Source organism: Medicago truncatula, chromosome 3 (assembly GCF_003473485.1).
Source record: "Medicago truncatula cultivar Jemalong A17 chromosome 3, MtrunA17r5.0-ANR, whole genome shotgun sequence".
In the NCBI taxonomy this organism is placed as follows: Eukaryota; Viridiplantae; Streptophyta; class Magnoliopsida; order Fabales; family Fabaceae; genus Medicago; species Medicago truncatula.
In genome coordinates, this window is record NC_053044.1 from 57,122,611 (window position 1) to 57,135,243 (window position 12,633).

The 12,633-nt window shown below is 32.1% G+C and overlaps 2 protein-coding genes across 5 annotated transcripts; one reads left to right on the top strand and one right to left on the bottom strand.

The window, feature by feature from the left end:
* LOC25490282 (F-box protein At2g26160) lies at positions 1–3,578 on the bottom strand. 4 transcript variants are annotated; one of them, XR_003010624.2, is made up of 3 exons: positions 2,318–3,578; positions 645–778; positions 1–208 (listed from the first exon to the last, which is right to left on the bottom strand). XR_003010624.2 is itself a non-coding variant. In XM_024780164.2 (2 exons), the coding sequence occupies exon 1, from the start codon at positions 3,553–3,555 to the stop codon at positions 2,323–2,325; it is 1,233 nt and encodes a 410-aa protein (XP_024635932.1). In that variant the 5' UTR covers positions 3,556–3,578; the 3' UTR covers positions 1–208; positions 2,318–2,322. The 4 variants fall into 4 exon arrangements, 3 of the variants coding, with proteins under 3 accessions (XP_024635932.1, XP_013462242.1, XP_039688126.1); XM_024780164.2 differs by lacking the exon at positions 645–778; XM_013606788.3 differs by lacking the exons at positions 1–208; positions 645–778 and adding an exon at positions 1,405–1,648.
* Positions 3,579–6,227: 2,649 nt separating this feature from the next.
* On the top strand, positions 6,228–8,791 carry LOC112420309 (zinc finger MYM-type protein 1-like). Its single transcript, XM_039832126.1, has 4 exons — positions 6,228–6,398; positions 6,576–6,888; positions 7,010–7,130; positions 7,327–8,791. The coding sequence occupies exons 1-4, from the start codon at positions 6,228–6,230 to the stop codon at positions 8,789–8,791; spliced, it is 2,070 nt and encodes a 689-aa protein (XP_039688060.1).
* The last annotated feature ends 3,842 nt before the right edge of the window (positions 8,792–12,633 follow it).

A 12,633-nucleotide genomic window follows, 5' to 3' on the forward strand; every position in this document is an offset into this window, starting at 1 on the left:
TTCATAGTTAGAGACACCAAAAGCTTGCTTGGTTATCTTGGTCACAGGTTGATTGAGACTCAACACAATTCTTAGATCCCGAAAAGGCCTCGGTGGAAATGAGATTAGGCTAGGGAAAATTAGCTGCAATTCACAACCATGTTTCAAAGCTTCAAGGAATTGGTGATGTTTTTCCTCTGTCAACTTCTCCTTTATATAATAATGGAACCTGTTGAAAATTGAAATAAATTTCAGTATTGAAAAGTACATAAATCGTCTTTTTATATGAAAAAAGAAATAGAAGATAAGAAAAATCTATGGAAAGTTGGAAGACTGAATGTTAATCTTTCATATAACACCTCCTAAACCATGCAACTATACTCACAAACGAAAGAAAATGTTCACTGTTCACTGATATTCCACTAAGAACATCATGTCAAATAAGTTGTCAAAAAAAAAAAAAAAACATCATGTCAAATAATGTCATGAATGAAAAATATAAATTTATGTGGACAAAGTTTGTATGCCACCAACAAAATAAAGGTGCCAAGAATAAAATCAGATCAAATTAGTAAGAATAAGTAACAACTGTAGCGTTTTCATCGCTATTTTGACTGCAAACAGGTGAACCCCACATATTTCATGTATTTAGAAAGTCACTTAACTGGAGTGTAACAGCTGATGCAATGTAATATGATGTAGATATGTGCACACACAAAGAGCTGCGTATGAATTAAATAGGAGCGGATATATCTATCTCCCTGGATTCACAAACTCGTTTCACTGAAAGAGAAAGAATCTGGAGAGGAATGATATTCAAGCTTAGCTAAAAGCATGTCCATGGTAAATGAAAACATTCAACAATATGGTAGAATGACAAGACACATCTACAAGGATATACTAATAAAACTAGTAGTTGACTATAGTCAATCATTCATAGCAGCAAGCAACAAAAAAAGCTCAGAAGTGCTGCTATGCTACTGCTTAATTGAGTTGTAATTCAAACTACAGTATTGAGCAACAGAAGAACCCTGGAATTTGAAATATAGTGTAAGGGGATCAACTATAACCCTGCCTCTCAGGTATAGAAATGATTCTTTGAAACAATCAGAGATTATGGACCAGCAATTGCATCATACCATTGGTGCCATACAAGTTATGTCGGCAATGCAATCTCTAGTAGAATCAAACTCGGGTTCTCAAAAAACTCAACTATGAAAAGGAGATAAAATTTATTTAAAAAATGAAAACAAAACAATACATGTAGAAAATTTTGACCATTGAACCTGAAGTGTCAAAACATAATTTTGAAACAGCTCATTGTTGTATAATACCACACTAATCTTATATTTAACACAGCTAAACAGCATAATTGTAAAACTGCACAATGTTTAGAAAAGAAAATGTGCAACATTGGGTAATGAATTTCACAAAATCCTGAAAATGCAATCCTTCTTATTTCTTTTGAATGACATTTTGTACAACAGCTCCTTCAGATATGAAACAGGAAATCAACAAGTTAAATAAATACATTATGCAATACTGAAATCTGAACATGCCGCCCCTGTCCCTCCCTGAATCATCTGAACATGTCTGCTTAGCATCTTTTCATATTGGAGAGAATTCAAATCCCAAACCAAATATAGTGGAAAATTCCCAGTAGACATCCCTGACAAATATACTAAACAAATGATCTAAAGAATCTGAATTCTGAATTACATGATTAGTATGTAACTAAGAAAAAATATTCTAGTAGCCAAGGCCATCTCGTCTAGTGGTATGATGCTTCTAACTTTAGGTGTGATGAGTTCCGAATTCAATTCACAGAATGGCCTGTTATCTAGTCTAAAACTCATAATTTAGCCTAAAACATTCACCTAAATTTTATTGGTAGGTAATTATCTGTATAACATCAGGATGCCTTCTTAGTCAAGCATACACAGTCTCTTCTCAAATCTAATCCACACCAAATTCATTCACCAAATATATAACAAATACTCCCTCCGGTCCTTATTATAAGAAACAATTGACTTTTTTGGTTCATAGAATAATTAATGTATCTTGTTATAAATATAGACTAGATACATCACTTACACAATGAACCTAAAAGGTCAACTTTTTTCTTATAATAAGGACCGGAGGGAGTATATTCATATAATACAAGTTTACAGTACATAAAATATCTTACTTTACTGAATTCATACATTGATCTTGCTTTGCGATCTATGTGACATGAATATACACGATACAACAATAAGGCAATCTTTTGAACAGCACATTTGGAAATTGGCCTAAATAAGACACTGATAAACACAGGCAGCTAAACTTAGTAACTTACACAACTTAGCAAGGATTTGGCGAAATCCAAATTGGAAGTGGGCATTCTAACCGAGAATATGAATTTCGAGAATAACTGGGCAATAGCGGGTCAATGATCCCATCATATAATCTAAAGATGCCAAAATCATGTTTCCCACAAGCATCATCATGATTATCCTCTGAATAATCATCCGTGAAATAGATACAATCTCCACAACATCCTACAAAATCACCAGCAGAAAAACACATTGAAGAATTCACCCCAACAAACAAAGCCTTATCACCCAACGCTTCAATTCTATTCCATGCCATGGCATTCCAATCCATCTTAAAAACCGTAAATCCCACCGTCCTATACACAAGCATATCATAATTGGGTTCATCCGAAAAATCCTCTTCCAAAACCCGATTTACCAACAACATATCCTCACCAGAGAACACCACATAGTGAATATCCCCGGAGAATTGAACAGGCACCGTCATCTGAAAAATGGAAACTCGATGACTATTAACATCGCACACAGCAATTGTTCCTCCTTTGCTGACAGCATAAAACAATCCATTGTAATACACAACATCTTCCCAAAAATAGTAATCATTCTTTTTGGTTAGGAAAATCCAAGAATCATAACCTTTTTTACAGAAAGCCAGATTATTACAACTATAACCATCAACAATAGCAAGTGCAACGAATTCATCGCTAAGCGAAGGGCTTGTTGACAATACAATTTTAGCTATGAAATCATCACACATTTGTCTCAAACTAAAAAATCTTAAATAACTATCGTTTGTAACCGAATACTCACGGCCGATATTTGAATAATCAAAGCTTACCACGTTAGGGAAAGTGTGAATAGGAGGAAGAAAAAGAGTGACACATGTTAAGGGATTAAAAAGACGAATCTGAGGGGTTTCATTGAGAATTATGAGCCAGCCATGAGAAGAAGCGCAAATACGAGTGCGATGAGAAGGAAGAGGAAGATTGAAGAGATGGGTTTTGTGGGTGGAGATGTTGAAGAAGGATTGGTGAGAAAGAAGGAGGCATGGGAGTTGAGGTGGGAGATGGTGAGGGGTTTTAGGAATGGAAGATAGGAAGGTGTGAGAGATGGATCGGAATCGGATGTAATCGGCGTAGATTGTTAACTTTTGTGAGATTGTTTGTATGATTTCTGGTGGTAGTTCAGACCAGTCCACGCTCATCTTTGTTTTCTCACAACCTTGATTCAATTCTTCTTCTGGTTTTGTTTGCACACGCATCTTTTGCTCACATCTCTCTATCCATCTAACTTTTTTGTTAAGTTTAAATTTAGTTTTTTTTATTTTTTATTGTTAACCGGTGCCCGGAAGCATAGTAATATAGTTAACTTATTAAAAATCTTAAAAAAAAAAAAAAAAAATTAATACATTGGAACTTTTGCAGTCAATTTATTAAAAATCTAAAAAAAAAATATTAATTTAAAATTTTTTTTTCTTGGTTTCCTTAACCCGTGTCCCGTAGGCACCGGTTAACATAACCCTCTTTTTATTTTTTAATAATCAATATGGTTCTTTATTTTTTTGCGGTGTATGGGGTTTGAACCCTGGACCTTACATATTTTATTTTATGCATTGTTCTTACCAACTGAGCTAAGCTTACGGGGACATCAATCTGGTTCTTGAACATGTAAGAGGTAGTCGCAATAGTTCATCAATATTGAACTTTTAAAATAGTTTTTGTGCACTTTATTAGTCAAAATAGTTTCTCTGACGCTAAAATAATCCATCAATATTCACAATCACTCTTTTTATATAGGGATTGAAATGACATTAAGTAAGTATTTATAAGGACTGATACAACGATAAGTAAGTATATTGAATAACTAATATGACAATATTAACAAAGTATTTTAATGCGAGAGATTATTTTGACTGACAAAGTGCACAATTATGGACTATTTTGAAATTTCGATACAGTGAGGGACTATTTTGGCTACTTGTTACACAATCAAAGACCAAAATGACTATTGCCCCAATTTTTTGTGTTTTATTTTGATCATTTGTCTATATTATATGCTACATTATTCAACATCGCTAAAAACGTAACGATCAATCTATGAAGAAACTCACAACATCCAATTTAATGGCATGCATGGCAAAATACCTATAATAATATGATAAATATAAAGTGACTGGAATACCAATGTTTCTAGATCTACTACATTGACGTCTAAATCATAGGTTGAATAGTTCATATTTCAATATAAACCAAACAAATGTTGGAACAAAACAAGAAATAAAAAAATATCGCACAAGACAACTACTAACACATCGTCACACTCAAAAGACGAAATCCAAAAAGAAAAACTTTGACACATGTAAAAATGACTTATTTAAATTGAAATAGAGATAAAATGACAAAGATAAGCGATTTTATGTCAAAAATTGACCTAAAATCGCATCCTCGATGGAGGAAATTGAAAATAGACCTTTTTACTAATATATAAACATACAATAAATAAATAAAATTTAAAAAAATCATAAAACTTATTATCAATTACTTATGACTAACGAGTGCCCTTGGGACAATAGCTAAGAAGATTAATATAAAAATTTTGCATTGGAAATTGATGAAAAGTGTAACTTTATTAAAGTCAAAAAGTTATTGTTTTTAATAAAAAAAATATATATTTTGACATCCTTAACTAGCATGACCCTAAAAAAATAAAAAATAAAACACAGTATCAGATTTAAAATTGTACAAAGTGCTTGCAAACATCATACATAATGTCCTCGTGAGCTTAACTTAATTGGTAAGGACAATGCATTAAATATGTAAGGTCCGGGTTCAAACCCCGGCAACCACCAAAAAAAATAAAAAAACATCATACATAATAGTTAAAGTTGAAAACCCTAAATTAACCAAGTTTATGGCTTACGGTATAACAAGATTCAGGATCCTAAACTCATCATGACAAGTCAAAACTCATCCACAACCTAAATTTTCTTTTAGAAAATGGAATGAGTTTGATTTAAAAAAAAAAAAATGGGATGAGCTTACAAGTGGACAGGGGCGACTACACCCCCAGCTAGCCTGGGCTAATGCCCGGGCTCTGCTTCTACTTTGTTTGGTAAAAGCCCAACCCAATAGCCCAATTCCTATTTAAAAAAAGGGGCAAAATTGTGTTATTTTTTCAGGCGCGTAGTAAAAATAAGTGACTCTTCTCCTTCAGTTTAGAATAGTAACTCCATTCTCCCTCTCTTCTATGTGTCTTTGTTTCACTTTCTTCACCTTCAGTTCAGAATAGTAGCGCCTCTCCCTCTCTCAACTCTCAGTCTCGGTCATTTTCATTCCTTCTCCTCTTTCTCCTCTTCAGTCTCCACTCTCCTCCACCAGGTTTGTTCTATGTTTTTTTTATTTGTTCTATTTTATTGATGCTCGTTTGTTATTTGTTACAGGATGAATCAATGAGTTGATTATTCAAATTTCAAACCACAATTTAGAATTGTTGATTATCCTCAATTTTGATTTCCCAAACCCTAATTTAGAATTGTGCATTTTGTGTGATTGAGTGGAGAGTTTATGAAAGAATACTTAGTTACTTACGGTTGTGAACTTGTGATCAATTGATTATTTGATTATAAGGTTCAAGGTTGTGATTATCACAACTTCAATTTATAATGTGTGCATTTTGTGTTAATTGTTAAATACTTTCATTTTGTGTGGTACATACTATACGATTGTGATTTTTGTTGATAGAATTGGTATCTAAATTCACAAGTACTTGATTCTCTGACCTTTATTTTTGTTAACATTCATTTTCTTCTTGTTTTGCTTTGTTTTTTATCAGACCAGTAAAAAATTATATGAAATAATGAGAATTAAAATTGTGAATTGTGATGTTTTCAAACTCTTATATGTGATATATTATCTTCTGTATAAACTTTCAGAGATGAGAAAATTTTTGGTTGATAGAACAAGTAATGTGAATGTTGTGCAACCGGAAGCCGAAGTAGAAGAACCACCACCTAATGTGGCCAATGAGTTTAATCCAAATGAGATTGTACGTGATCCAGGTCGTAGGAAACAAATTCATACATATGCTTCGGATATTCAAGACCAAGTGAGGAGGGCATAGATCTTGAAGGGTCCAATGCAACCAAATTTGTCAAGTTTTCCTCGTACTCTATTTGGGAGTCAAAGAAGAGCATTTTGTAGCTCATGGTATAAGAAGTATACATGGATTGAATACAGTGAGTTCAAGGATGCAGCTTATTGTTTCTATTGCTTTCTATTTAAGCAACCCGGGAGGGCCGAGTACTTTGGTTTCGATGTCTTCACCAAAGACGGATTTAAAGATTGGAAGCATGCATCTAAAGGCTTGAAAGATCATATTGGTAGTCATAATAGTATGCACAACTCCTGTATCAAGCATTATGATGATTATAATAATCAAAGACAAAGCATAGAAAGTAAGTTAGCTAAAGCAACTAAGGAATCCGAAGAATTGTATAAGATCTGTTTGACTTGTTCTCTAGATTATACTATATATCTCATAGCACAAGGCATTGCTTTCCGTGGCCATGATGAAAAAACTACTTCTCTAAACAAGGGTAATTTTAGAGAGATGGTAGATTGGGTAAAATCTAATAATGAACAAGTGAGATATGCTTTTGACCGTGGTGGAAAAAATTGCATAATGACTTCCAATGACATTCAAAAGGAACTTTGCAGAGTGTTGTGCATATGAAGTTATGAATGTGATTATGGAAGAGCTTGGTGATAAACAATTCTATGTGCTTATTGATGAGTCACGTGATATATCCGTTAAAGAGCAAATGGCGGTGATGTTGAGGTTGGTAGTTATATTTTCTAATTTATATTATCCGTCAAAGAGCATTTGTGATTTTCTTAGGCATATTTATTCTATGTTGCTTTCCCGCATCCTTATTCAATCATAAAACCATGTTGAACCTTATTCACGTTAATAATGCCTCATTCACTGTTTCATTATGCTACAATTAAACTGATTTGGCATATTATGTTTCTAGGTTTGTGAACAACAAAGGGGAAGTTGTGGAACGATTTATTGCTCTACATCATGTCAAAGATACTACTTTTAAGGCACTAAAGAATGCTCTTTATTGTATTCTTGAACGTTACAAGTTATCTATTTCAAGGATACGAGGGCAAGGATATGATGGAGCTTCAAATATGATAGGTGAATTTAATGGTTTGCAAAGAAAGATTCTAGATGAAAATCCTTATGCTTTCTATGTCCATTGTTATGCTCACCGCTTGCAATTGGTGATTGTGTCTGTTGCTAGTAGTTGCTCATCTATTAATGATTTCTTTGAGTACATCTCCGTGATTGTAACAACATCAAGTGCATCTTGCAAGAGAAGGGATGCTTTGATGGAGACACAACACAAAGATATTTTGAAAAAACTTGAGAGTGGTGAGATATCTACAGGAAGGGGCTTGAACCAATCATCTACTCTTGCTAGAGCCGGGAATACTAGATGGGGTTCACATCATACTACATTGCTTCGTTTGGATCAGATGCGGTCCTCCGTGTTAGTGGTGCTTAGTATGGTTCATGAAGATGGACGTGGACCATCTCAAGCGGCGGGTTTGATAGAAAAGATGGAGAGCTTTAAATTTGCTTTCATTTTGAAGTTAATGTTAAAGTTGTTTAGTATCACAAACGAGCTTTCAAAAATCTTGCAAAGAAAATATCTTAATATTGTTAGTGCCATGGAATTAATTAATGTCGTCAAAGCTCGGTTGGCCACATTGAGAGATAATGGTTGGGACAATTTATTTGTTGATGTACAAGAATTTTGTGTTGCTAAAGGTATTCCGGTGTCAAATATGGATGAAGAAATACCGGTTCGGGGTCGTTCAAGACTAGAAGGGAGGGCCGTCACTAATCTTCACCATTACCGTGCCGAGATTTTTTATGTTGCTATTGACAAAATATGTGTGGAGATGGATCATCGCTTTAGTGAAGGAAGTAACATTGTACTTGATTGCTTCTCATGTCTTGATCCCAAGAACTATTTCTCTAAGTTTGATGTTGATAAGCTTGCTCATCTTGCTGATATTTATCATGCAGACTTTTCTGATGATGATCGTGGAACAATAAGGAAGCAACTTGACACTTACGTACTTCAAATGAAAAGGCATGCTTCCTTTTCTTCTTGTGAAGATGTTCAAAGTTTGGCTATGAAGATGGTTCAAACTGAGAAACATTTGGTATTTCCATTGGTCTACAAACTCATTGAGTTGGCTTTGATATTGCCGGTGTCGACAGCTTCCGTTGAAAGAGCTTTTTCAGCAATGAAGATTATCAAGACTAAATTGCGCAACAAGATCAACAATGGATGGTTGAATGACTTGATGATCTGTTACACCGAGCGGGAGATATTCAAGTCACTTGATGATGTTGATATTATTCGAACATTCACTCGAAAGAGGTCACGGAAAGGGCATTTACCTCCTAATTTTATTTAGCACGCTATTGACAGGTTATATTTTATCTTTCTTATTTTAAGTTGTACTTTTGTTGAAAAAATGACGAACTTCTTTTATTTCGATTTATGACTATTTGTATATATTATATCACATGAAGTTGCGATAAATTTTTTGCCCAGGCTCTATGAAATTCCTGGTTTCGCCACTGCAAGTGGATTGACTTTTTTGGTTAAATAGTTTATGTGGGTTGGTTTGGATCTGAATGAAGTCGTTACTCGTATTTGTTGACTGATTTTTCAATTTTGCAAACCATTGATACTCATTTATCCAACTCAAATTGTTGAATGAGGTCGTTTCAAACCGGTTTGGTAGGGTCTTCCAATTTTACCCAACCTATGTATTCATACAATTTTTAATTTGAGAAAAATCATAAGTAGTTAAGTTTTTTTTTTTATTTAAAGATTATTTTATTAATAAAAGTCTACAAATAAATTAAAATTCAAAACCGCAAAAATATAAGATAAAGTATCTTCAATTCATATATAATAATAAGCATCTTAGTTAGAATCACACTTAACATGTAAAATATGTAAACTATAAAGTAAACATTAAAATAAATATAATGCCTAATAATAGAACCAACATAAGTAAAAGATTGTTCTGTCAAAAAACAAAATAAGTAAAAGATTGTTGATGAGCTTTTAACGCCATAACAACATTTGAAAAAATTAATTATGCTATAAGTTCCCTAAAAAAAAAAAATCATTCAAATTTCAAATCATTCAGCCTAACTAAAGCTTTTGTTACCTCTTAATATGATAATGAAATAATTTGCCAACAACCAGCAGCAACTATGGCACCACGATACGGATACTCCACTTACCCCTTTATATCAAACATATTGCATCAATATTAAGCTTATATCAACTGTTAAAGGGTGGTGTCCTGTGAACATCAAATATATGTAAATTTGGACTTTCACTTAGCGTCTTTAACAACACACTACACTAACACTCTTAAAATTAGCAATAAATCTCTTTGTCGATTGAACAATGATAACCACATCAACATCAATCACATCCAAATATTTTTTATTTATAACAAACTATATTTTATAACATAAGGCTAGCACATGGACTATAATATTCTCATTTCTATTAATAGTATTTCTTTCTAATCACTTTCAAAATGGTATGTAAATGGAATCATGCAAATAAAAAACCACTCCTAAAGTGTAAGAAAGTCACATGTTTTGAGAGAATAAAAGTTGAAACCGGAGAATCCATTGAATTTTGAAAGAAAAAATATATATTAATTGAAAAAGGATTCTAACATTAAATATTATGATGTACTTACTCCGATCATTATTATAAGTAAAATTTCACTTTTTAAATACTTTAAATAATTAATGTATTTGATCTTTCATATAGACTAGATACGTTAATTATTCAATATATATAAAAATTAAATTTTACTTATGATAGTGACGAGAAGGTATATGAGATTAGAGACAAATATAACATCATTGTTAGAAGGTTTAGGAGATCAAATATTATGATGATCAAAGACAGTTATCCTCTCAAATGTGAATTGGACCATCATTCCCTATTCTCCTCTAAATACCGACTTTCTCAATAACACTCAACTGAGTTCGTAAAATGATTATTTCTTATTAACATCTTTCTTATATAATTTGGTACATTCAATTCAACATCATTTTATGTCAAACTAGTAGTAATTTTTAGGTAAAATTACAGTTTTAGTCCCTTAACTTAATTTTAGGTAACAGTTTGATCCTTTATCTTTTTTTCATTTTAATTTGGTCATTTTTGTCCATTTGCATGTACATTTTTAAGCTTAAAATTCATTATTTTATTTTCTTATGATCTTTTAGTCTTCAAATTTATGATCTTCGTCTATGTTTGCAGAAAAATATTAGATTTAAAGTTTGAAAATGTATATGAAAATGGACAAAAAGACCAAATTAAAATGAAAAAATAAAGGATCAAACTGCTACCTGAAATTAAGTTAAGTGACTAAAAATGTAATTTTGTCTAATTCTTACTACGAAATAGTGGTCTCCATTATAATAAACACATTGTGGCTAGGAGCATTAGGTGAGAGGTGGTCCACTTAGACACCAACTAATGGCTCGTAATCATGGATAATAGTGGATTCCTCTGGCATCGAATTCTTCAAATCAGGTGATCAAGAAGTCATGCAAGTCCCTAGCCACTTTCATGCTCTAGGTAGTAGTAGTAATCTTACTCCTCTCAAATTGCTTTAATATTCAACTACTAGTCAGCAAATTAGCCAAATAATCCGCTTATTTAATTGCTTAATGGCTACTACTTTATTATATTTTTTTTTAAGGAACTACTACTTTATTATAGTATATCTATTTCTAATTTTCTATTATTGCTTTACCGTGTTATTTAAAAGTGAAAACTTGCGATGCAGCAAAGCAATAGAAACGAAAACGATAAGAGGTAAGCGTCTTTTTTAGGTGAAGTTTAATGGAAACTTGGTTTCCATTATGGAAAAGTTTCAATTTCCAGGACACCTGTCAGTGGGTTATCTCTTTGATAAAAATAAATAAAAAATTGAAAATTGTTATTTAATGTTGTTTGTTTTTTCTAATGCATCTTTTCCTATTTACTATTGCTTCACATCACTTCGATTATTTCGAGAAGACCACCTCATTAATTTCCTTCCCTTCGACCTTCTCTCCACCAACTTATTATTTTTTTCTTTGACAAGAACAAAACTCCTTCTCTCCAACAGCTAAAAATGAAACTCAACATATCCATGGAAAAATAATTCCAATAGTTTTTCAAACAAAAAAACCTAAATCCAATCCAAGAGTCTCAATTTACAGCTCACACATATCAATAATGCATTTGGATCTACAGCTCAATAATATCCAATCCAAGAGTTTTAATAAATCTGATTCATATCAATAAACTACTTCTCTCAGTTTTCAATTTATTTATTCTATATAACTTTCTTTTTATTTTTGTAGCTCTGATGAAAAATGAAAATGAATTATTTTTGCAGATCTGAATAAAAATAAAAATGAAGGAGGAAGAATGAGGAAAACACCCAAAATCTCCATGAAAACACTCAAGAATGAATAGAATTAGAAATTTTGGGGGGAAAAAAAATCTGAATTAAAGGGAAGAACCGAGAGGTGAACATGAAGAAAGAAGAACTGAGATGAATTTTTGGAAGAGAACTTGAAAACCATCGAATAATTGACATGCAGGAGTCTTCTTATTTTAATTACCTTTTATGTTTGTATTAATTACTAGTAATTAAAAGAGAAGTTCTAGAGTATTCTTGTTTTGATTTTAAAATAATTTTAAAAGTGATTTTAAAAGTAATGAAAAGTGATTTTAATTGATTTTAAAAATGATTTTAATGCATTTTATTAATAGTCAACAAATTTATTTTATGCCACACAAATGGTTCACATAAATTGATTTAATGCCACACAAAATAGTCTAAATAAATTCCCTCAAAAAAGAAATAGTCCAAATAAATTTATTTTATATTTCTGAGGAAAAATAAATTTATTTTATTGACATTAGTTATCATTTTTATCTAATATTAACAACTGATTAATTGCATATCTCTTTCCTAATTCAAATTAACATGGAATGATTAAAATGAGATGAAAAATGTCCAGCCGTATATTTGACTTAGAAACAACGAGCCCAAATTTTTTCCAAAGGCTCGTGATTTAATAAAAAAAAAACAAATATATCACACAAATGAAAAATGTTATTTAATCATATAGTAGGGTCCACGTTTTTGTCTCATAGTGCTCAACAAAAAATAACAGCAAGTATTAGGTCATTGATCCTAGCCATCCAAATAAA